General features: G+C 40.4%; 1 protein-coding gene across 7 annotated transcripts in view; it reads right to left on the bottom strand.

The window, feature by feature from the left end:
* Positions 1–6,707: 6,707 nt before the first annotated feature.
* LOC128688903 (kinesin-like protein KIF12) overlaps positions 6,708–27,250 on the bottom strand; it is a gene marked incomplete at its 5' end in the record, with an annotated part of 103,620 nt that continues 83,077 nt past the window's right edge. For all 7 annotated transcript variants that reach the window (XM_070085460.1, XM_070085466.1, XM_070085464.1 and 4 more), the window contains 1 exon segment: positions 6,708–15,538. In XM_070085460.1, coding sequence (XP_069941561.1) covers positions 15,450–15,538 — 89 coding nt within the window.

Below are 27,250 nucleotides of genomic sequence, written 5' to 3'. Positions count from 1 at the left end.
GAATATATTGCAGAGACTAAACCTTCAATGGACACTGATTCACTTCCTGTTCCTTCTCTTCCCTCTCCTCCATCTTCACAACCCCATTCTTCGCAACGCTCCGTTCCTTCGCTACTTGAACATCTTCCAATGCCACCACACGTTGACTTTTCTAACCCCTCTAGTCCGTAGGTGCCTTTACCTACAGATTCCTGATATTTTCTTCATCGCCAATCATGGCCTATTTACAGTGGAATATCCGCGGCCTCAGGGGTAATCGGGTTGAGCTTCAGATGTTGCTTTCCAGGTTTTCCCCTGTTGGTGCTTGCTTACAAGAACCAAAATTACACTCGGCTGTTTTCCAACCTATCTCAGGCTATAATTTATTGTATTCTTCGGATCCTTTCTCAGATGGGACCTTTAATGAAAGTGCCCTTCTTCTACGCAATGATATTCCGTACTGTCAACTATTTGTCCATACCTCGCTGCATTACACTGCAGCCCGTATCCACTTGAATAAGTGGTTTACAATATGTTCTTTATATCTCTCTCCTTCTCGAGCATTTTCTATCCCAGACTTTGCCTTTCTTGTTTCATCCTTACCACCACCACTTCTGTTACTTGGTGATTTTAATGCCCACCATTTCCTCTGGGGGGGGGGTCTCATTGTGACTCACGTGGCATTCAGTTGGAGGCTTTTCTCGCCTCTCGCCCCCTCCATGTTTTAAATACGGGTACTCCCACCCATTTTGATCCTCGTACTCATACTCTCTCTTGCATCGATCTATCAGTCTGCTCTTCCTCCACTGCACTAGACTTCACCTGGTCTGTTTTACCAGACTTACATGACAGCGATCATTTTCCGATCATTCTTACTTCTCCTTCCTATTCACCACCTTTCCGTAGCCCTCGCTGGCAATTTGATCAGGCAAATTGGGTCCTTTACTCGCAGCTCACTGCTTTTAGTGAGGTTCCTTCTTCATTCTCCATTGATGAGCTCCTACACCTCTTCTCGACGTCAGTTTATACCACAGCTTCTCATTCTATACCCCAAACCTCAGGCAAGCATTCTCAGAAGTGCGTGCCTTGGTGGTCTCCTGCTTGTGCTCATGCAGTACGTTTGAAACGCGCTGCATGGAGCAGGTACTGATACAATAGAACCAATGAGAGACTTCTTGATTTTAAGCAGAAGCGTGCAATCACTTGCCGTGTCATCCGTGATGCTAAACGCACTTGCTGGCGAGACTATGTTTCCACCATCACCTCTGCTTCCTCTATGAGTGCAGTCTGGAAAAAAGTGAGGAAATTGATTGGTAAATACTCTCCTGACCCGGCTCCTGTTCTACGGGTCGCCGGTATTGATGTAGCAAGCCCACTTGACATTGCCATTGAAATTGGCACTCATCTGGTCCGTATTTCCAGGGGGCTCCATCTATGCCCCTCGTTTCTTTCCTCAAAGTCTGCCAGAGAGTTAGTACCCTTGGACTTTTCTTCTCTCAGAGAAGAACAGTATAATGTGCCTTTTACACTACAGGAACTGGAGGCAACACTGTCAGCTTGCCGATCATCGGCAGCTGGACCTGACGACATTCATATTCGTATGTTACAACATTTACATCAGTCGGCCCTTGTAGTCCTCTTACACCTCTTCAATCTTATTTGGGCACAAGTTCTTCCCCAGCTGTGGAAATCTGCCATTGTTCTCCCTTTCCGCAAGCCAGGTACTACAGGACATGATGCCTCCCACTATCGTCCCATTGCTCTTACTAGTGCAGTTCGCAAAGTGATGGAACGTCTGGTAAATCGCCGTTTAATGTGGTATTTAGAGAGACACAACAGTCTCTCTGCTAGTCAATATGGCTTTCGTAAGGGCCGTTCTGCCATAGACCCCTTACTACGCTTGGATACGTATGTTCGTAATGCTTTTGCGAATAATCACTCGGTTATTGCACTATTTTTTGACCTTGAGAAGGCATATGACACAACTTGGAGGTACATATAATATTTTGGCCCAAGCCCACTCCTTAGGCCTCCGAGGCAATCTACCATCCTTCCTTAAGAACTTTTTAACTGACAGAAACTTCCGTGTTCGAGTCAATAATGTGCTTTCCCCGGACTTTGTCCAAGCTGAAGGTGTCCCTCAGGAATGTGTTCTGAGCACAACACTTTTTCTCCTTGCTATTAATGATTTGGCCTCTGTTCTTCCACCCAATATTTGGTCATCACTCTATGTTGATGACTTTGCTATTGCTTGTGCAGGCGCTGACTGTCATCTCATTGCAGTTTCTCTCCAGCATGCGGTCGACCGTGTTTCCACTTGGGCCACCACGCATGGGTTTAAATTTTCCAATACCAAAACTCACCAAATTACTTTAACTAGACGCTCTGTCATCTCCGATCATCCTTTGTATCTCTATGGCTCTCGTATCCCCGAACGTGATACAGTCAGGTTTCTAGGCCTTCTCTTTGACCATAGGTTATCCTGGAAACCTCACATTACCTCTCTGAAGGCAACTTGTCACAGCCGGCTAAACCTTCTTAAAACCCTTGCTCATTTTTCCTGGGGAGCTGATCGTCGAACTCTGCTTCGCCTACATTCAGCCCTCGTTTTATCAAAACTCGATTATGGTGACCAGATTTATTCAGCGGCCTCTACTGCTACTCTCTCTAGCCTTGACCCCATCCATCACCAAGGATTACGTTTATGCCTTGGTGCTTTTCGCTCTTCCCCTGTTGAGAGCCTCTATGCAGAAGTGAACGTTCCATCCTTGTCTGATCGCCGTGATGCCCATTGCCTTCGCTACTATGTACGCTCTCACGATCTCCACAATCCTTCCATTTATAGAATGGTCACCGATATTAGTAGACATTCTTTATTTGTTCGCCCCCCCTGTTTGCTCTGTCCCTTTTCTCTTCGCCTACATTCGCTCTTGTCTTCCCTTCAGTTACCACCTTTATATGTTCATGTAGCATCTCACTTTTCCCTACCCCCTTGGGAAGTTCCAGCTGTTCGGGTCTGTTCTTTCTCACTCCCTTGCTCGAAAGCCCAACTGCCTAAGGTGGCTTCCCGCTCTCTTTTTCTTGATCACTTCCACTCTCATTCTCATGCCATCGCTGTGTACACAGATGGCTCTAAGTCTTCAGACGGTGTCAGATTCACAGCAGTGTTTCCGGACAGCGTCGTGCGAGGGCATTTGCTATCTTCGGCTAGCATTTTTACTGCTGAATTGTATGCCATTCTTGCAGCACTTATTCGTATCATATCGCATCTATGCCTGTGTCATCATTTGTGGTAGTCTCAGACTCCCTTAGTGCTCTACAAGCTGTACGAAAATTTGATACATCTCACCCCCCTAGTTCTCCGTATCCAACTTTGGCTACGCCGTATCTCTACCAAGCATAAAGATATTGTTTTTTGTTGGATCCCTGGTCATGTCGACGTACAGTGCAATGAACAGGCAGACACTGCTGCGCGGTCAGCAGTACATGACCTACCAATTTCCTATAGAGGTGTTCCATTTCTGGACTATGTTGCTGCAATAGCTACCCACCTTCACACCCGTTGGCAACAACGTTGGTCAACTCTGTTTGGTAACAAACTTCATTCTATTAAACCGAGCATAGGTTACTGGCTGTCTTCTTGTCATCAGTGCCGAGGTTGGGAGACCACTCTCTCCCGCCTTCGCGTTGGCCACACTCGTCTTACTCATGGGTATCTCATGGAGAGGCACCCTGTTCCTCTCTGTGAGCAGTGTAAAGTTCCAGTATCGATTAGCCACACTCTGTTAGACTGCCCTCTCTATCAACGAGCACGCAGAATTTACCTCCAACGTCGTCTTCGTTCTACTACTCTATCTTTACCTTCCCTTCTTGCTGATGGACCCTCCTTTAATCCTGACTCATTGACTTCTTGACAACGACTGATTTACTCCACAAACTCGGATGATACTTTTCGCACTCCCCTCAGCCCTTTCTAGTTCAGTCTCTTGCTGCCCTTTACCCTTTCACCATCCACTACCCCGCTGTTATCCGTAACCTATTACTCATCCATCTCCCTTTTGCCACCTGATGCCCTTGTGGCTTAGTGCTTCTTTTTGATTATAATAATCCACCTCCTCATTTTACCTTCCCTGTCTCTGTACCGGGTTCTTCCCCTCTCACTGGCTCTGTTACAAGTGTAGAGGTTCACCCTCCTCCTCGTACTATACCTACCTCCCCTGTTCCCTTCTAAGTTTCTTCCTCTTCTGCCCCCTTCGGCTAGTATTTTTACTGCTGAATTGTATGCCATCCTTGCAGCACTTATCCGTATTGCATCTATGCCTGTGTCATCATTTGTGGTTGTCTCGGACTCCCTTAGTGCTTTACAGGCTATACAGAAATTTGATACACCTCACCCCTTAGTCCTCCGTATCCAACTTTGGCTACGCCGCATCTTTACCAAGCATAAAGATAGTTTTTTGTTGGGTCCCTGGTCATGTTGACGTACAGGGCAATGAACAGGCAGACACTGCTGCGCGGTCAGCAGTACATGACCTACCAGTTTCATATAGAGGTATTCCATTTACAGACTATTTTGCTGCAATATCTTCCCAACCTTCACACCCGTTGGCAACAACGTTGGTCTACTATGCTCGGTAACAAACTTCAATCTTAAACTGAGTATAGGTTACTGGCCATCTTCTCACCAGTGTCGAGGTTGGGAGACTACTCTCTCCCGTCTTCTCATTGGCCATACTCGTCTTACTCATGGATATCTCATGGAGAGGTGCCCTGCTCCTCTCTGAGAATTGCCAGGCTCCATTATCAGTCAGCCACATTCTGTTGGACTGCCCACTTTATCAACGAGCACGCAGAATTTACCTCCGTCGTCGTCTTCGCTCCGCTGCTCTCTCTTTACCTTCCCTTCTCGCTGATGGACCCACCTTTCATTCGGACTCTCTCATTGACTTTTTGACAACAACTGACTTCACAAATTCTGATACCTTCAGCCCTTTCTACCTCAATCTCTTGCTACCCTCTACCCCTGCACTATCCCCTGCCCCGCTGTTTTCTGTGATATACTGATCATCCCTCCTCCCTTCTGCCGCCCAATACCCTCGCTTCCTTCCCTACCCTGCAGCGCTGTATAGCCCTTGTGGCTTAGCACTTTTTTTATTATAATAATATATAATTGGGGCCCTCCTGTATACACACCTTTCAGGAATGTGTTATGAAGTTTAACCAGTCAAGTCAATTATGAATTAGCTTTCTTTGGAGCAATGTAGTAATACAGCCTTACTCAACTGGGTTCTGTTCCTAAGAGTAGGTTGGTAAATGAATTGGTCATTAAGCAAGGATCATATTTTGCTGGTAGTGGGTTTGTGTCAACCATCTTTAGATATTTATAACATTTTTAGTATATTTTTAAATGTTTATACAACAGTGTACTGTATACTGTAATAAACAAAATAGAGGAAATCAGCTGTAATGTACATAGGTTCGCATACTGGTTGGAGAGCTAGTCATAAGTGAGTGGTCAGTGATCGCGTACATCGCCAAGCAAGAAGAGGCTGCATAAGTGTTTGTTTCATAATTGTACTATGTATTTGTGGTAGTATGAATTTAATTTATTAGCCAGAGAAATAAGTTGGGACCTCCTTTATCTAATTCACTAGTGTCGTATAGAACACGCCTGAAAAAGCATGTTGAGAAACTGGAGAGTGTTTGGAAGTGTGCAACAAGGCTTGTTAAAGAGGCTAACAGGATTGAATCTAACACCATTGAACAGAAGAACTAGAGGGTTATGTAATATACAGAATACTCAGGGGAAATTAAGTTGACAGGCTGCTTGAGAGGAAAGAAACAAGTACTCAGGGACACAGTTGGACATTAAAAGGCACAAATGAGATGCAGGGATGTCAGGAAGTATTTCTTCAGTCTGAGTAGTTCAGAAATGGAGGCAAGCTCCACACAGGTTTAAAAGCAAGTACATTAGGGCCCATGAGCTGAGGGAGGGAATTGAACAAGTGGCAAGTTGAGGAGCAGTACCAGGAGATAGTATTCGACCTCTTCAGCTACCTATAGGTAAGTATGTGTATATATACAGTACAGTATATATAAAAATTACCACCACCACTGTTAAACTAAGTGGATTGAAATTGGAAGTTTGATAATTTCTTCCTCTGCAACTCATGCAGTGCTAAATTCGACACGGAATTATTACAATGGCAACTAAGCTCTAAACCCACAGGGGTCATACAGCTCTGAAAAATTAGGGAAGACTTTTGCTGTACATCATGCCTAACAAGCCAAGTAGGTCAAACATGACAATCAATGATTTTTATTAAGGTTTGTTATTATAGTCTTGTGAATTCTTTTAAAAATTTGCACGGAAACTTTGCAACCTAACCCTACTAAAATTAAATACATACAATGATACCTAATTTAACATTAGCTTAAATTTTGGCAAGTACAGCATTAGAGTATTTGATCTTGACAAAATACTGACTTCTCTCGGGGAAGATCCCCTCATGGAAGGTTCCTTGATGTTGGTGAGGGGCTCTTGATTTAGGGAATTGGAACTGTGCTCCAGTTCCCCGAATTAAGCCTGAATGCCTTCCACATCCCCCCCCCCGGGCGCTGTATAATCCTACGGGTTTAGCGCTTCCCCTTTGATTATAATAATAATAATCTCGGGGAAGATCCCTCGATACTGGTGAGGGGCTCTTGGTTCAAATAAAATGCACCTGAAGGTTTGATTTTTTTTATTATTTTAAACAAAATACATGATCCCTTAACAGAAAAATGTAGGCAAATATCACAGGGCAGCACAGGAAAGCTATTGTACAATGTACACTACTATGACTGAATTAGGGAGAATGGTTGCAATAGACTACAGTAGTCGACTGATTCTAATGCACATTTCTTTGAATCATTAAATATTAGGTTCAGCATTTTTGTGAATATAAACATTATGGCACAATATCTACTTGACTACTGATAAAAAAAAAAATCTAGCAACAAAATAATTGCATCAAGATAACTTATAAATATTTTGGGCATTTCCCTGATATGTACAAATATTCTACACTGTATTTTAATGCTAGTGCAAATGGAATAAAGGAAAAGGAAGAATGAAGATACATGCTAGGAATGTCCAAATAGTCAGGAGCCATTGAGTATCCCATATTCTTAGTGAAGACAGCAAGGTTTTTTTTTTTTTTTTTTTTTTTTAATGTTCATATGTGGGGATACTGAAGTGCCTTGATGCCGCTAAAAATGGCATCTATTTTTATTCTGTACCATGTATTTGCTTGTGTGTTTCCATATTTCAATTTTATAAAAATGTTTTTTTTTCCTTTAATTTCAATTACCATTTATGTATACCCAACAGTTTTTTCCCTTGACAAAAAATACAAATTGGTGTAATTTTTTATTAATCTTTATATTTCTGTATAATTAGGAGGTACATGTAACTAATTTTTTTTTTTTTTTTTTTTTTTTTTTTTTTTTTTTTTTTTTTTTTTTGGTAAGAGTCAAGGTAAGCAAGTTGATTTCAGAACTTTCCTCTTCACAGTTGATGGCAAGTAATCTTTAAGACAGTCTGTGCTGGATACTGTTTGCCCAGTTGGACACTAAAGAAGCCATTTCAGACCCAAAAACCACAGTGAACTCGATGGAATTTAAGATACACCATGGTGCTTTGACAGCAAAGGATCTTAAAGGAGAGAATGTACGACAGCACCACTCGTGCTGTCAAACTGCAAGCCATAAGGAACGTGCAGATAGAGCACTTGGAAAATTCATGCAGTAATGTGAATGCTCATGGACAGCCAGTTGAAAAGGATTATCCTCAGTTGACTCCACCATTCATTGAAGTGCAAACTATGGCCTATATGAAATCAGTATATTTTTGACAATGGAGCAACAAATACATTTCACTGAATTTAGTACAAACTGACAGTGCTGGACAAAATCTACAGTCAATGCGAACAATGACAATAGGATATACATGCAGGTAAACAAAAGTACGAATCCTGCTGATGCTCGTGCTATGTATGTTATGTACCACAAGAAGTGCTGGAAAATACACGATTCACTCACTCGTGCCACAAAGAACTACTTATGAAAACCATCAGACAATGAATCTGTTAATACTTTGCAAGACTTTTGTTTCAAGAAAATGTTAGCATGGCAGATTTGGAATAGACATACAAGAATATCTGTATGTCAAATGGTGTAGCTGAAAAAGTTTAATCCAGATGACAAATAATTTGGTTGCAGAAGAACTTCAGAATTTGGATGTGCAGTTCATGGCTCCAAAGTACATGAATGAATTGGAGAGAGATCCTTACAAGAGATTTAGCACTGGTACAAGCAGAAGTAATGCAACCACCAGCCATCTCCCACTGAGGTAGTAACCATAAAAAAAAAAATTATTTTCTAAACCTATCTGGAAGATTCACAGGCTCATTAGTGTAAGAGAACCTAGCTCATATTATCTTGATGGAATTGTACTATTAAAGTGGTGCATTGCTGGCATTTCCAGTAGGGAACAGAAATCTTAAGAGGTGAATTAAGTTTTTTTTTTTATCAGTGTTACGTACCAATGTCTATCGTCACGTCAGACAACAAAGATTATTCCTAAACAGTTCAACACTGTAGGTACAGCAGTTCACCAGGCAATGAAAGGTAAGCAACTTTTTGAACTTCAGTTTTGGGCACAATGTAGACTACCACAGGATATTCTACAAGAAGTCTGTAATATGAGGTTCTACAGAGGATGGCCAGTAGTGGTGTGCATATTACTTGAAAAGAAAAGAAATTAAGAACTGCTCAGACCTTGCTAACTACTTCATTAGCCAGATCAACATGAAGTGTGAAATGCACACTTGCCTTCATTTGTTTTTTGACTCTTACGTTGAAGTTAGCTAGGAAATGTTATCCAGTAAATGTTATCCACACTGTATCCAGGTAGAAGCTTCTTCCTCTTGAAAAGAGAGTATGAACTGTCTAATTTCTTAGCAGAACAATGCTTGGAAAATGCAAAGCTACAAATTACAGTGTAGTTTGGCAACAAGTTGCCACTGAGTAGCTCGCATGAAGCAGATGGTAAAATAATCCTACACAATAGAAGCCACAAAGAGAGGAGCAATATGGTTGGACATCCACTCCTAATAGAGGTTAGTGTAAACTGAGCAAGTGTCCTGTACTGCCAAAAGATGCCGACTTCACTGGAGATGAGGTAGGAAGCAAAGTGTGCCCTTTACACTCGTGTACCCCTCAAGGAAGGTTCCTTGATGTTGGTGAGGGGCTCTTGATTTAGGGAATTGGATCTGTGCTCCAGTTCCCCGAATTAAGCCTGAATGCCTTCCACATCCCCCCCCCAGGTGCTGTATAATCCTCCGGGTTTAGCGCTTCCCCTTGATTAACATAATTAATACACTCGTGTACAAGAAGTTGGGCAACCTAAAAGCAGAAACCCTTATTGTCATAGATGTAGTATGCAAGGCTGATGCAATCATATCTTTCAATGAAGGGAGGTAAAGTTTTTAGAAGCCCCTCATCTCTGCTGAAGACAGCATTATGGCAAGCTTTAGCTGACCCTGGCAAAACAAATCAAATAATTTGTATGAGGACATGATGCTAGCTACTGAAACATTCATTTGTAAGGTGTACATTCCAAGCACACAGATTACCACTGTTGAACTTAAGTGGTGGCTTTTCATGCCAAACTGGGTAGGGTGTGAAAACCTTTCTTCACAAACCTAGCTATACAAAGAGCTTGCCTCGAAATGGTAAAAGTGACTAGGTAGATTCCAACTTGCCAGAGCCAACTGACTTAGGATGGCAGTATGAAAAGTCTAGCACCTGTTGCTTGTTGCTTTCCAGCTCCTCAGACTGTACCTGAGCTCATGAAGTGCAACTGTGCCATAAGAAAATGTAGTCATTGCAAGTGTACTGTTAATTCATTTCCATGTACAGCAATGTGTAGTTGCTTTGGTGATGAAATGTGTGAAAACAATCAAACTGTGGGGGACTGATGTCTAATGGGTTTAAATGAAATAAATGTTTGCTTAAAATACAGGTAATCTAAAACAAATTAGTCATATTTAGAGTTATTTGATTAGCAATTAAATGTAAACACTTGTTTTTCCTCACATTAAATAACCTTAACATTTCAATAATCCAGGGAAAATTTGTTAATAAGCAAGTAAAAATTTGTTTGTGGTTACACTAATAAAAATTAATCGAACATCAATAAAAATTTTATGGAAAAATTGCTAGCTATACACAAATGGTAATTGAATAAAAGTTATTTAAAAAATTAAAGTCAGATGAACAGTAAGATACAAGTAAATGTATAGTATGGAATAAACAGTAGTAGACAGGGGTTGAAGTCCCCAAACAAAAATAATAGTAACGCTGCTTCAAAACAAGTCTCCTTCCAACCAGATAGCCACCAAGAATTCTCTGTATAGAAATTCTGGTGCTGCCCCTGGGAATCAAATGGCTACCATTCTGAAAGTGGCATCAAGGCATTTCAGTATCCCAAATCTCTTGCTTACTTCACAGAGCACATGGGACTTAATTTTTTAATCGATGGCACCAAACTAAAAGGAGTTCAAATCTGAAGTGTGCAAAAGTCAGTGCTCAATATTATATACAGTAATCCCATTTTGTAAATGACTCGATTATAAAATGGTACCTCTTAAGGGAGGTGACTAGATGCCAACGAGACCCTCGATTCAAGAAATTGCATCTTTGGATCAAACCTGATTGCCCTGCCCTCCCCTTCCAGACAGTCCAGCTGCTGCCTTCCTCTACATATACATACTGTACTGTATACTGTATTGTAGCTCTGTTCTGCTTATTAAATGATGTTTAATGCTTACTATGAATGAAAAAAAAAGTATCAAATGTAAAATACTGAGTAAAGTCTGTTACAAAAATAGATGAAATTAGATGTGGAATACTATGGCTCTGGAACACTTCTCCAGTTATGATGTGGGTGTCTATGGGAGAAATGTTCATAAGTCTGAATTGACTTAAAATTTTCAGGAATGACTTGCTGTAACAAGTTGGGGACTTCACATGAAATTTAATTGAATGATAAGTGGTCAAAATATAGTCTCTTATTGTTTCAGAATTTTAATTGCAAAGCTATTTAAAAGGTTACCTGACTTAATATTAATTACTTAGTAAATTAAATTTTGTGGCAAAATGTAATTGAAAAATGGCCAGCCACTTTCAATTCTTGTTACACAAAATGGTAATGACTATCCTAATAAATTTCTTATGCTTAGCAGCTTTATCCCTTTAACTGTGCCTAACAAATTACGGTTGGGACCAAACTGCATCCAACAAATTTTTGTAATTTTCATACCTTTAAATTTGCCACCTGCTGAAATTTTATGCTTTGGCTCAGCTGTTAAGGTGTTCTACCACCATGTCTTGCCCAAAACAATGTTGAGCCAGACCAATCCACTCTGTGCATCATGGATGTGTTGCTTCAAATGTCAACAAGGTTTATGGCATGCCACTGCATCTAAGTTTGTGTGCATAGCACAAGGCACATTTTATGTGCATATGAAAAGTTCATTATGTAGATTTAACCCAGATAAACCAGGAAAGTCAATGAAACCTGACCTGATTTGAGGGTTATCAACTTTAAACTATGAATTTCTTGTACAGTATATAGAAGACCAAAGCAATCAAGATACTCATTTGTACCCATTTATATTGTATATTCCATAAGGGGATATGAGCTATGCCTCTCATATTTCAAGTAAAATATCATGAAACACAAACTATGTACTATACATTGAAAACAAAAATTTCAAAACTTATCGTTTAGTGTAAATTTAAAAAATGAATACCACTGTGCATATTTATACCAATGTTGCTGACTTACAAAAATTTTTGGACACCAACACTGTAAAACTAAAAAAAATTATAATCCTTCAAAGTCTAAAAAACTACCAGGTAATTTTATTTTAATTTTGTCACAATGGGGAAATAAAATGTTGGCACTGCCACATTTAAAAAGGAAAGTGCAAAACAGGCATGTTCAAATACTAGCAGTGGCTGTTTTTGACAACAACCGACTTACTTCACAAACTCTGATGATGCCTTCAGCCCTTTCTACCTCTACCTCAATCTCTTGTTGCCCTCTACCCCCGCACTATCCCCTGCCCCGCTGTTTTCTGTAACCTACTGATCATCCCTCCCCCCTTCTACCGCCCAGTACCCTCGCTTCCTTCCCTACCCTGCAGCGCTGTATAGCCCTTGTGGCTTAGCGCTTCTTTATAATAATAATAATAATAATAAAATAATAATAATAATAATAATAATAATAATAATAATAATAATAGCAGTGGCTGTACAAGATGCCATAGCTAAAAACAAGGAAATAGTTTATGGCACAATAATGATTAGGAAAAGCGACAAACCTGTAAGGGTCATGTACAACCTGGGAAATGGGAGGTAATGGGTTTGATCCAAGAAAGGGGAGAACAGGTCCAATTCCTTGGATCAAGCACCCTCAACAGCATTAAGGAACCTCCCTCGAGGGGAAATTTGCTCCATTGTATATTTTAACTAGGAGATGAATGACTTGTTTACAAAAAAAGGCTAAATCAGTATAGGTTCAATGGTTGTCACCACCAGATGAAAAAAAAAAAAAGGTAAATTGATTTATAAATATAAGAATTTGCATAAACTAAAGACTTCCCCCAATTTTATATGTATCAACCTGTATGACCCTTATGGATTTAGTGCTTAGCTATATATAATTATGTATCAAACTAGTCAAGAGATTCTTTTCATGAGTTATGTTAATGCATGACTCAATAGTCGCAAACAGTATGCTTTGTGTAAATGTACACAAATGACAAAGCACTCGTATTACAGGAGATATGCTTCACAAAATATCCTACCCATACATACTGAGCACATTAAAATTCCTAACAGTTACATTACCTTCATCCTGACAAGTTAAAAATTGACAAAATCTGGTATGGCAATTAAGGTATTCCAGATCTCCCAGTAAATTTCACTATACAAACAATTTGATGAAATAATAAGCACCCTATCTTGTTTTTCCCTGCCATTGCAGCACTGCAATCAACCTGCTTCTACTATACACAAAGCTGAATTACATTAAATATGCAGGTACACAGGAGCATGTTAGATGGGAATGAGTGGAAACTAATGGTTTTTGGGATTTGATGAGCTGTTGGAGTGTGAGCAGGGTAATGTTTTGTGAAGGGATTCAGGGTAATTAGTTAGCCAGACTCGAGTCCTGGAGGAGGGAAGTAGTGCGTGCACTCTAAAGGAGTTTGGGAAGTCTGCTGTTTAGAGTGACATCTAAACTGTCGTCCACTTGCCCCTGGCAAGACAGTGATTGTATGAATGATAGTTTCATTTTCGGGTGACCCTGCCTTGGTGGGAAACGGCCAGTGTGTTAAAAAAAATTGTGCAAGTTTTACTGAATTAAAACTTTTAATAATAGTAAGTCAAATCAAGATGTAACCTGATTTAATTGTTTCGACTTCTTAGCATGAATTATGGTGACTTGAAACAAAAGTGCATAAAATTTTAAAACAGCCAGATCATGCCAAATTTTATTCAAAGGACCTTAAACTGTATGCTAAAAGGCTTCATCATCTTTTAGCTAACTATACCTTGTATTTTTAGTTCAGTGGGGTGGAGGGGTAGAGTTAACCCCAGGTGCTATATGACCCCTGTAGGATTTGGCATTTAGGTTCAATCCACTGGTTATATATAAAGCATGATATAACCATTATAGTTCATGGAACAAACTGTCCTGGCTATCTCTTATTAGAAGTTGTACAGCATGACAGGTGGTGGTCCTGCACTTGCTGTCACATCACATATAAGTGAACATCCCCCCCTCTCTCCTTCACTTAATTTTAAGAAGTCCTGTTCCACAATTATATACAAGTAGGTTGGTAGAACTGAATCACCCAGGGAGGTACTATCATTCTGAGTGGAACAGAATGCTTAATAATTGTTTTTTATCCAGCATAATTGCCGGTCCTTTTTGTCTCTTGAACATTAAAGATGTAGGGTAAATCTTGCAAATTTCTAATTACATTCAATATTCAATATTTTTTTCTTTCTCCTGTATTTCTTAATTCTTTTCTCTGTAATGTTTCCTGTTCAATTCCATGGGAAAGTAGATTGAAATTCTTTTTCAAACTGCATGTCACAGAAGGTGACTAAAATGCAGGAAACAGAGCTAGTAACCACTACCTGACTAATTGCTAAAAGGATAGACTTTTCCTTCTTTGCATCACCCTACCTTGGTGTAAACAGCTGTGCTGTAATTAAAACTGCTGCAGAACATTTTTATGATATTGAGAAAAAACTCCCGCTACAGATATAATAACTGCTGCATACTGTAGCAATTATAAACCTTTCAATAAAATTTAGAGATATTAATAAAAAGTATATGCAGTATACTGTACATATATACATTAGGTATAATTACCATGCTTATACGTACTTTATACTTTTACTAGCTCAACAGATGGTCTAATTTTCTTGCAAACATGGGAGGAAAGCACTAATTTTTAAAAGTATTTTTTTGCAAGAAAGTATATGATACTCTAAAAAGTAAGCTAATAAAACAATTCTCCAAAAAAAATGCTCATATGAGGTTTAGAACAATGTTTATACAGTACATGACATTATGATGATGTAAAATGCTGAACTTTTGTGAGCCATTCAGCACACGTACTGGAGGCTTGATCCTCCATCTGTTAATCATAGCATGATCTCCGACAAGTTGAGAGTATTTTGAACCATTTTAGAAACTGTCTAGAAAGTACTGATGCCTACAATATAAAAAAACTCAGGTTCCAGTATATTATTTTTTTTGACACTATTTCAACTGAGAATGCAGCATGTCTAGCACAATATTACTAACAGGTCATTAATGTGTTATCAGTTTTGTGTAGCTTTGCTTTTCATAATAGTACAGTGGTACCCCGAGTTTCGTACAGCTCCCAACTCGAACAATTATGTAAGTGTATTATTGTAAGTGCTTTTGTAAGTGTATTTTTGGGGGTCTGAAACATACTAATCTAACTTACACTATTCCTTATGGGAACAAATTTGTTCGGTAATGGCACTCGAACAGCCTTCTGGAACGAATTATAGCTGAAACTCAGAGCACCACTGTATAATTTAGGTGTAGAGCGACCATTTAATAAAAAGTACTTCCAACAAAATCTCAGTTTCAATAGGAAGCTTCACTGTATAGACATGCATATTGAACGATTATAAGTCAATGCAGAGATGCTTTTAAAGAATCATCCTGAAACAAAGCAGCAGAACAAAAGTATGAATGGTAAAACCATGAGGTATTCTATTACCTAATTAACACCAAAATGCTTTTCTTGTTTTGTCTTCACATTTTCCCAGATGAAATAAGCATGCCCACAATTATACTATCTTCCTGTGCTTTAAGCAGACATGGGCATTTGGTTAGTGGGGATGTCAAGAGGTGTCAAGTTAGCTGCGGATGGGAGCGAGGAGCCGGGGTAAGAGGGATCTGCCAAAATGTGAAAAATTAGGACTAATAATCTTGCAAAATTAATTACATATAAACATAAAAAATAGCATTACACATACACAAATGATATTATTTTACTAAAGACACTTGTCATATTTTTTTGTACTTGTGCATATGTATTGGTGAAACCTGTTATAATCTAAATAATAGCGATGAAATGTGGGGATTAACGTAAAATTAAACATTCACTGAAGACGATGATTTACATTAGCACAAACCTCAGATTTGGTTACCCAGGATATCTCAAGGAAGCCAAGTAGTACGGCTTATTTTCACTGGGGTTCTTAAGTGCTCTTCCAGAATGTGACTCACAATTGACTAACTTCTAGGTGAACTGGTGTGTAGCACAACCCAAACACTAACCTTGCCAAATCCTAATTTTCATTAATTGCCATTCAGCATAAATGAATTTTATATAATGGAGCAGCTATTACCTGAGAGTCAGTGTGTAAACAAACCACACTAGTTTCATATCAAAGACATACTAATTTAACCTTCATAATTAAAGTTCAAAAAATACACCATGTGAAACTTGTTAAATAATGTTATTGTGGGACCTCTACTATCCACAAATATCTGTTCCTGGCCATATGCAAAAAAAATAATAAAATAAAATGATTTTCATAGAGAGCTGAGTTTTCCCCATCATAATCAAGTGTGGACCAACTATATGCAGGTCCCATCAGGACACACTATAAGCAGATCACATTACTACCACTGAACACAACCTTACGGATTTAGAGTGAATGGAATACTATCAAGTACGTATAGCAGACCATTGGATAATACATGATCCTTTAACATGTTTTTGCAGTGATACTGTTGCCAAATTGTGGTAACAGTGATCCTGGAACTGCAAAGAAGAAGCATAAGCATCAAAGTCTTGGTGTTTCAAAGACAGTCAAGATACAAGATAAGCTTAAGGGTGGCCCCTGTGATGGAAATGCCACAAGCCTTTGCCCTAAATGAGGTATCAGTTCATACAATTAAGAAGAATGAGGCAAAGATACAAATACTGTATATGAGCTTGTGCAACGAGTTACCCAGGTTGCAACCTTCTGAAATGAATGACAATGTACTCAGGGACGCATTCCTGAAAAAAAAAAAAAATAGTATGTGCAAAATGAAGCCATGAAAATTGTATACAGTAATACTGAAATACAGTGGAACCTCAAATATCAAACTTTCTTCAGTCCAGAAGACTGTTCGAGTGCCTTTACCGAATGAATTTATTCCCATCAGGAATAATGTAAATTAGATTAGTCCATTTCAGACCCTCAAAAATACACTTATAAAAGCACTTACAAAAATACACTTACATAATTGGTTGTGTTGGGAGCAGTTCGATTTTTGAGGTTCCACTGTAATATAAAGCTGTATTCCAGATACCTCCCAGAATACCACTGTTTCCAGTTTCAACTCGCATTACTAATAATTAGTATTTTTTTCCATGGATCATTTAAATTATAAAAACCTGCTCCTTATTAATATCAAACCAGTTAATAACAAATTAAAATATGGTAAAACAACATTAATAAAATTAAATGTTTCTCCGGCTACAGACAAGTTTTCAACAAAGAAATGACCGACTGTAAATCAACAAGACGATAATTCATCATCTGTTCTCATAATCTCCCTTCCCCTCCAGTTTTATGCAAATCTGCTATTAGAAAAAAGTTCAATAAACACTCAGTAAGTAAGAGGCATTGTGAATGTTCTAGCGGCTCTATTTTCTGATTTGTAATTACTGGAACTGATATTAAAATTCACAAGTGAAAAATATAGTTCATGTATCTTGTAAATCCACAGAACGCATTTTCAAAAAAATTTACCGTACATGGGATGTTGTGATCTTTAATTTTGATTCATGAATAGAACTGAGGTGTCATCACATTCATCTTACCCCACACTAATGCCTTTAATGATTTTAATATTCATATTTATAAGATGAAAAATTTTGGAATTCAATTAATCCACTGAACTACTTTCAAAAAAAATTTCCATGACTGGTTTTGATAATGAATTTTAAGTGACAAGTGCCACCATGGATGCAATGTACTCGCCTTACTGTTCACCAACTATGACTATATTAATTTTAATGTGGCTCTTGTGACATTATTATGATGATCACAAAAAACAAAGAAAAGTCTGGAGTTCAATAAATCTATTGAACATGTGTAGAAAGTACTATTTTTTTTTTTTAATTTGAATTTTGATCCACATTGCCAGAACATTTCACAATGGTAAACACTGCATAGCCTTAATACCCTTTCAGGGTTTCGGCCGTACTAGTACGGCTTACGCCCCAGGGTTTTTGATGTACTAGTACGCCTAAATTCTAGCGCCCTCAAATCTAATGAAAGAAAGCTGGTACGCCTACATATGAAAGAATGGGTCTATGTGGTCAGTGTGCGCAGTATATAAAAAAAAAATCCTGCAGCACAGTGCATAATGAGAAATAAAAAACTTTGACAGTGTTTTTGGATTAAAACAGCGACTTTGCACTGCATTTTCGTATGGTATTTATGGTTGTATTCTAGTTTTCCTGGTCTCATTTTATAGAATGGAAGGCATACTACAAAAATTGAGATGATTTTGACTGGTTTTACAATGAAAAGTACCTTGAAATTGAGCTCAAAGTAGCAGAAATGTTCGATTTTTACCAAAGTTCAAAAGTAAACAAATCATGCCAAGCGTGCAATACACGTCAACTGGCGAGTCTAATATTCTTTCACAAGTGCGCTGATATTATTTATATCATTTCTACACTAATGCAGTAATCTGCATAACAGTAAATCTTCTATTTTTTGTAAGAATAAAAATTCAAAGTGGAAAGCCAAAGAAATATAAGAGGGGCCTGGGGATGTGACCAACGAACATTATTATTATTATTATAATCAAGGGGGAAGCGCTAAACCCGGAGGATTATACAGCGCCTGGGGGGGGGGGGGGGATGTGGAAGGCATTCAGGCTTAATTCGGGGAACTGGAGCACAGATCCAATTCCCTAAATCAAGAGCCCCTCACCAACATCAAGGAACCTTCCTTGAGGGGGACCAACGAACAGAGAACTTGTTATTTTAGTGCCAGGAATGTCTTGTTTATTCTGGACCCTATTCGAAAATTGGCATCTTGTGAAGCTTGTGTGAAATTGGCAAAATTGCTAAATTCTGACCACTTTATTGGATAGTTGAAATCAGTAAATGTGTGCTTTCTTGTACTCATTCGATAGAAAAAAATGGAGTTCTAGCGAAACAGTTATGATTTTTGTCGACTAGCACACTGGAATTGGCCGAAAATAGAGCTCAAAGTGGGCAAAATCGCCGATGCGTAAACATCGTTGAGACCGCTAACTTCGCGAGAGCATAATTCCATAAGTTTTCCATCAAATTTCATACTTTTGGTGTCATTATGATCGGGAAAAGATTCTCTATCTTTTCATAAGAAATAAGATTTTTTTTTTTTTTGAAATTTGGGCGACTCTGAGAACAAGTCTCGGAGAGGGCCTGGCGACCCTGAAAGGGTTAAATAACATTAATAGCAATCTTAAACAAAAGGAGAGCACATGGCATAAATTCATTGCACACTTATACAAATCTATGGTTAGTTTTAATTTTGAATTTTGAGATGAGCCAAACACATGTGCCCCACTTCATACCAGCATAACCCTTCCTCACACATCTGTACACTGGTGCTGAAAAATAAAACAAGTACACCATAGGGAACTAGCAAAATCACACCTACATGAGCACAAATCAAGGGCCCACTACAGTATATTACAAATCAATATGGTACTGCAACATACAAAAATTTCATTGTTGTGCTTAGTAAAGAGGAGTGGTAGATATTTCACTATAATCTGTGTATAAAACATGTGTGTATATTGTACTGTACAATACACACAATAATATAGAAACACATGTGCTAATGTGCAGGAAGCGTTTATCAGAAAAAATATAGCACACTTCTTTTACAAAGTATTTTCACAAATACTGTACTGCATATTGTCATTAATGTAAAAACTTTAATCACACAAACTTCAAAATAGTTAACATTTACTACCAAGATTATATCTATTACACAAGCATTGAAACACCTCTAGAATCAATTAGAAGCTGTGCATATAGCCCAATCATATAAAGATTCAGAGTACTGTATTAGAATTAAAAGTGAAGAAAAGGAAAAATTCATGCCAAATCCAGTTTCATATATTGACACCACCTAAAACCAAAGGATTTCTTTATGCTAGAATTGGGAATTAAAATACTCCAGTGACTGATTCTGTGCTCACCAACAAATGTGCCTCCAGCTATATACATGTACAGTATTGCCATGAAAGATAAAGATTTTATTTTTTGCGAGGTTATAATGTGGTATATTTACAATTTTGATTAGTTAAGTACAAAGAAAGCCCCTATCATGCTGGGGCATTTCAGGCAGCCATGAAATGGATGCCGGGCCATTCCAAGGGAAATATTTAGTACAGTATATCACAAAATTGAAAAAAAAAAAAATAGAAAATCCTAAAGCACCAAAACCTAAGCATCTGAGAGGGTTTAGCAACATTTATCAATGGTCAGTAAGGTATACCAGTGCTCAATCTGACCAGTAATTAGATGGGCAGTATCCTGAACACTGCTTACAATCTGTGTGTGTACTCACCTATTTGTGGTTGCAGGGGTCGATTCATAGCTCCTGGCCCCGCCTCTTCGCTGATTGCTACTAGGCCCTCACTCTCCTTGCCCCATGAGCTTTATCATACCCCGCCTTAAAACTATGTATGGTTCCCGCCTCCATTATGTCACTTTCTAGGCTATTCCACGGCCTGACTACTCTATGACTGAAGAAATACTTCCTAATATCCCTTTGATTCATCTGAGTCTTCAACTTCCAACTGTGACCTCTTGTGTCTGTGTCCCTTCTCTGGAACATCCCGTCTTTGTCCACCTTGTCTATTCTGCGCAGTACAGTGGACCCCCGGTATTCGATGTCATCGGTATTCGATAAATCCGGTTTTCGATGCATTTTAACGCAAAAAATTTTCCTCGGTATTCGATTGAAAACCCGGTATTCAATACGATTCGTACGAGACCTGTCCACGTGTAGCCTGAACTGCCCCATGTGTGCTAGTGTTTAGAAGCTAGCCAGTGTGCGCGCATCTAAGGATACATTCGGTACATTCCATATTATCCATATTATCACTGTGTTTGGTGCTTGTTTCTGCAAAATAAGTCACCATGGGCCCCAAGAAAGCTTCTAGTGCCAACCCTTCGAGAAAAAAGTCGCTAATGACTTATGAAATGAAGAAAGAGATAATTGCAAAGTATGAAATTGGAGTGCGTGTGTCGGAGCTGGTCAGGTTGTATAATAAACCCCAATCAACCATCTCTACTATAGTGACCAGGAAAACGGCAATCAAGGAAGCTGTTCTTGCAAAAGGTGCAACTGTGATTACGAAACAGCGACCGCAAGTGTTAGAAAATGTTGAGAGATTGTTATTGGTGTGGATAAATGAAAAACATAGCAGGAGATAGCATCTCTCAAGCGATCATTTGTGAAAAGGCTAGGCAGTTGCATGACGATTTGGTAAAGAAATTGCCTGCAACTAGTGGTGATGTGAGTGAATTTAAGGCCAGCAAAGGTTGGTTTGAAAGATTTAAGAATTGTAGTGGCATACATAGTGTGATTAGGCATGGTGAGGCTGCCAGTTATGTTATGCGACAGAAGTCCAGTGACTCAAGCTGGTCCTAGTGGCATTAAAAGAAGAAGGGATTAACCCCGGAAAAGGACTTGCTACCTCAAGTCCTAATGGAAGGGGATTCCCCTTCTAAACACTAACACCTCTCCCCTCCTCCCATCCCATCAATCATCACCAGATCTTCATTAAAGGTAAGTGTCAATTATTTTGTTGTTATTGTAATTATTCTATTGCATTAAACTTAATATTTCATGTAGTAAAATTTTTTTTTTCATACTTTTGGGTGTCTTGCACAGATTAATTTGATTTCCATTATTTCTTATGAGGAAAATTGATTCGGTTTTCGATATTATCAGTATTCGATGAGCTCTCAGGAACGGATTAATATCGAATACCAGGGGTCCACTGTATTTTATATGTCGTTATCATGTCTCCCCTGACCCTCCTGTCCTCCAGTGTCGTCAGGCCGATTTCCCTCAACCTTTCTTCATAGGACAATCCCCTTAGCTCTGGGACTAGTCTTGTTGCAAACCTTTGCACTTTCTCTAATTTCTTGACGTGCTTGACTAGGTGTGGATTCCAAACTGGTGCTGCGTACTCCAGTATGGGCCTGACTTAAATGGTATACAGTCTTGAACGAATCCTTACTGAGGTATCGGAACACTATCCGTAGGTTTGCCAGACGCCCGTATGCTGCAGCAGTTATCTGATTGATGTGCGCCTCAGGAGATATGCTTGGTGTTATACTCACCCCCAGATCTTTTTCCTTGAGTGAGGTTTGGAGTCTTTGGCCATCTAAACTATATTGTGTCTGCAGTCTTCTTTGCCCTTCCCCAATCTTCATGACTTTGCATTTGGCAGGGTTAAACTCAAGGAGCCAGTTGCTGGACCAGGCTTGTAGCCTGTCCAGGTCTCTTTGTAGTCCTGCCTGATCCTCATCTGATTTGATTCTTCTCATTAACTTCACATCATCTGCAAACAAGGACACTTCTGAGTCTATTCCTTCCGTTATGTCATTCACATATACCAAGAACAGCACAGGTCCTAGGACTGACCCCTGTGGAACCCCGCTTGTCACAGGCGCCCACTCTGACACCTTGTCACGTACCATGACTCGTTGTTGTCTCCCTGTCAGGTATTCTCTGCTCCATTGCAGTGCCTTTCCTGTTGTGTGTGCCTGATCCTCTAGCTTTTGCAGTAACCTCTTGTGAGGAACTGTGTCGAAGGCCTTCTTGCAGTCCAAAAAAATGCAGTCGATCCACCCCTCTCACTCTTGTCTTACTTCTGTCACCTTGTCATAAAACTCCAGTAGGTTTGTGACACAGGATTTTCCTTCCCTGAAACCGTGCTGGTTGCCAATTATACACTTGTTTCTTTTCAGGTGCTCCACCACTCTCCTCCTGATGATCTTCTCCATGACCTTGCATACTATACACATTAGTGATACAGGTCTGTAGTTTAGTGCCTCATGTCCGTCTCCCTTTTTAAAAATTGGGACTACATTTGCCATCTTCCATACCTCAGGGAGTTGCCCAGTTTCAATTGATGTGTTGAAGATCTTTGTTAATGGCACACACAGTACCTCTGCTCCCTCTTTAAGGACCCACGGAGAGATGTTGTCTGGTCCCACTGTCTTTCAGGTGTCAAGTTCGCATAGCAGCTTCTTCACCTCCTCCTTGGTTATATGTACCTCATCCAGCACTTGCTGGTGTACCCCCCTGTTCTGATTTCCTGGAGTCCTACTGGTTTCCACTGTAAATACTTCTTTAAATCTCGTGTTGAGCTCCTGACATACCTCTCGGTCGTTTCTTGTGAAGTCCCCATCACCCTTCCTCAGTCTGATTACCTGGTCCTTGACTGTTGTTTTCCTCCTGATGTGACTATACAACAGCTTTGGGTCAGACTTGACTTTCAATACTATGTCATTTTCATATTGTCGCTGAGCCTCCCTTCTTATCTGTGCACATTCGTTTCTGGCTCTTCGGCTAATCTCTTTATTTTCCTGAGTTCTCTGTCTTCTGTACCTTTTCCATTCTCTAGTACACCTTGTTTTTGCCTCCCTACACCTTTGGGTGAACCAAGGACTCGTTCTGTTCTTTCCATTATTTCTGTTTCCCTTGGGAACAAACCTCTCCTCTGCCTCCTTGCATTTTGTTGCCACATAGTCCATCATTTCTTGTACTGGTTTTCCTGTCAGTTCCCTCTCCCACTGAATGTCTTGCAGGAAGTTCCTCATGCCTGAGTAGTTCCCCCTTCTGTAGTTTGGCTTTTCCCACCCTATTCCTGCTACTCTCTCCACTTGGAGCTCAACTATGTAGTCGAAGCACAGAACCACATGATCACTAGCTCCCAGGGGCTTTTCATACATGATATCCTCGATGTGCGAACTACTCAAGGTGAATACAAGGTCCAGTCTTGCTGGTTCATCCTCTCCTCTCTCTCTGGTAGTGTCTCTAACATGTTGATGCATGAGGTTTTCCAGTACCACATCCATCATCTTGGCTTTCCATGTTTCGGGACCCCCATGGGGCTCCAGGTTTTCCCAGTCAATCTCCTTGTGATTGAAATCACCCATAACTAGTAACTTTGCTCCCATGTGTGCTCTCCTGGCCACCTCGGCTAGTGTGTCGATCATTGCTCTGTTGCTCTCATTGTATTCTTCTCTTGGCCTCCTGCAGTTATGTGGTGGGTTGTACATTACTGCAATTATCACCTTATGTCCCTCAGACTGGATTGTACCTACTAAGTAGTCGCTTTCGCCCGTGCCATCCATTCCTTCCATTTTCTCGAAACCCCACTGGTTTTTAATGAGCAGTGCAACTCCTCCTCCCCCTCTCCTCCCTCTGTCTTTCCTGAGGATTTGATATCCGGATGGAAAGATTGAATCTGTTATTATTCTGGTGAGTTTTGTTTCTGTGAGTGCTATTATGTCTGGGGATGTCTCCTTGATTCTTTCGTGCCACTCCTCGTACTTGCTTGTTATTCCATCTGCATTTGTATACCACACCTTCAACTTCTTTTCTAAGACTGTGGTCTGGGAGGTAAATTGGGGTTGAAGAAGTGGGAGACCTGGTAAGGAACTATGGGTTGTTGCTGTGGGGGTGAAGTTTGTAATGTAGTGGGAGGGGGCATTGGGTGTGGCATGGGTGTTTTGATTTAGTGTGTTTGTCGCACTGGGGTTGACCTGGTTGGGAGGCTTCTATAGGAAGTTGTGAGGGAGGCTGTATTTGATCTTCTTCCTGGGTCTGGGATCTCCTGTCTGTCTTCTCCATCCCCTCTCTTTCCTCCTTTCGCCTTTGTACCATCTCTCTCAGTTTCTGCCTTTCTTCTTGTGTTCTGTCGCGGTGGAGATACACCTTCCTGTATGCTGGCATGTCCCTTAATCGTGCTTTCTCCTGCAGGATCCTGGTCCGAGTCGCTTCTGCCTTGAAGGTCACTTTCACTGGCCGGGTTTTTTTTTTTTACAAACCCCCCTATTCTCTGAAAATTTTCCAGCTGGGTCATGTCGTCTTCTCCTATTGCTTTCATGATGCTTTCAATTGCTCTTTTTTCCCCTTGTTTTCATGCTTATGTTTCCCCTTCAACTTCCTGGAGCCCATACACAAAGACCGACCTCACCCTTTCATTCTCCCACTGCATATCCCTGTGTATCCCCTCATTTAATTTGGTTTCCTCCACTGCAGCTTTCCTTTCTTCAGTTTCACTGGCTAATGTACTTGGGTTCAGTGGCCTGTCATTTTCCCTTCTCGGCTTTCCTTGGGCTCTGTTGTCTGTTAGGGCCTCCACATAAAGCTTAGCTCTTTAATTTACTACAGTCTCCTCTGATAGAGCTTCTCCATGCAGTTGTGCCCCTTCTTTCCCTACAGTCCCCTTATTTGTGGCTGAGGTAGCAGTCTCTGTTGTCAATCCCAAAATGTTCTTTAGTTTTTTAGGCTGTTTCAGATTTTTCAGTTCTTCCAAACTCTTTATCCTAGCCTCTGCTGCTTTGACATGCACCTCCCACTTCCTGCTTTCCATATCTATCCTCTCTTCCATTCTCATGCTAAGTTCTTCTAGTTTATTTTCCCATTCATGATCCCTTTTTATGAGCTCTGCTGCCCAATCTTCCTTTGCAGCTTCCTCCTGTCCTTTGGTTTTTCTTGTTGCTCTCTGGCAACCCCTTTTTGTTTTATCCTGATTGCCTCAGAGTGGGAAATCTATGTAGTTCTGTATGTTAGGTTAGTAGTGTGTATGTCAGAGTGTGGGGGGGGAGGTAGTGGAGGAACTGTGGCTAAATGGGAGAGGAGTGGGGAGGGGTGGAGAGGGGGAGGGTGAACGGGGGAGGGGAGGGTGAACGAGGGAGGGGAGGGATCAGGGGAAGTAGTGAGATGTCGGTGGTGAGGGGGGGAGTGTATGTGAGTCTGGATGTGTGTGTGTGTAATTTTGTGTGGAATTATGTGTGGGTTTATTATGTACTGAAAGGTAGGTGGCTTGTGCGTTGTAATGTATTGTCTCAGTGGTCCTTGGCTGCCCACAACTTCTTGTGACCTGACCCCCAACCTCCTGGGACTTGACCGGCACGTACTTACAGTGTGTGTGTGTGTGTGTGTGTGTGTGTGTGTGTGTGTGTGTGTGTGTGTGTGTGTGTGTGTGTGTGTGTAATTATGTGTCGAATTATGTGTGGGTTTATTATGTGTCTGAAAAGTAGGTGGCTTGTGCTTGGTTGGAGTGTAATGTGGATTCTCAGTGGTCGCTTGTGTCCACAACCTCTTGTGACCTGACTCCCACCCTCCTGAGACTTACGCTCACCTACTTACAATGTTGCCAATGCTTGACCTGCTTATAGTAAGTTAATCGCCTTGTTCAATGGATTACCAATTGCTATTCCTTATTGAATACTTGAGTGCCTATTCTTTATCGTGCTATGAGAGTTAGATCATTCACATTCAGCTTGGCGGTTAATTGGAACCTGGAACCCCACACCCAAACAACCACTCATAGATGGATACAGTACTTGTAGTGCAGCTGTAGTAGCCTGTAGATTGCAGCTCGATGTGACGTCCTGGCGTAGATCCACCTCAATTTCTTCTCGTTAATAATGTACCCTATTCACTGTATTTCTCTCACTGGTCACACGATTGTTTCACTTTATTATCTTTCTTGGGTGACACTTGACAACGTCGCCTTACCACCCACACTAGCCTGCCCACTCTGTGCCACAATGTTTTTATTTTCTAGATCACTTACAAAATTGTGGCTCTCCCCACACTTATGTGGCTCAGGCAGATTAAAAATCACTTCTAGGATTGTTCACTACCCTGACACACTTAGGAACCCTTGCAGAACACTTGGGTAGCCCTCAAAAACACTTATATTCCCGGAGCACAGAAGGCGTGACTCGCACGCTCCCTGTCCCTAGTGTGTGTTTGTGTGTGTGTGTGTGTTTATGTATGTGTGTGTGTGTGTGTGTGTGTGCGCGAGTGTCTACCCTTGTGTGTGCGTGCGTGCTTGTGTGTGAGGGAGGGAGGGTTGGGGGGGTAGGTGGTGTGGTTGAAAGATCCGTCGTGTAGGCACAAATTTAGTCTCATTTATCTTTCCCAATTATGCTACTCTCTCCACTTGTTGCCCTTTCTGGATTTACGTATTAATTGTTGCTGGTTATCATCATTTTCCTTGTTCACATTGAGAGAGGACTTCCTAGCTTCCTAAGTATTCTTACTGCTAATAACTACCGATAGTAACACTGCCTGTGTGCACGTGTGTGTGTGTGTGTGTCTGTCTTGTGCGGTATAATGACTGGCCGCAACTTCTTGTGACCTGACAACCCTCCTGGGACTTGACCCTAGCACCATCTTACAATGTTGCCCTTAAAAGCTTGTCCCACCTACCTTCTCACACTCGTCAACACTATATTCACTATGTCTATGCTATTTCTATTCTAATTCTGGTAATAGCTTGCAGGAGTGAGTGACCAGTATCAAACAGTATGCAAGGCCAGCCAGGGCCGTCAACATG

This window comes from Cherax quadricarinatus, chromosome 16 (genome assembly GCF_038502225.1).
Source record: "Cherax quadricarinatus isolate ZL_2023a chromosome 16, ASM3850222v1, whole genome shotgun sequence".
Lineage (NCBI taxonomy): Eukaryota > Metazoa > Arthropoda > Malacostraca > Decapoda > Parastacidae > Cherax > Cherax quadricarinatus.
The sequence above is the reverse complement of the archived record's forward strand: the minus strand, read 5'-3'. Positions and strand labels throughout refer to the sequence as shown.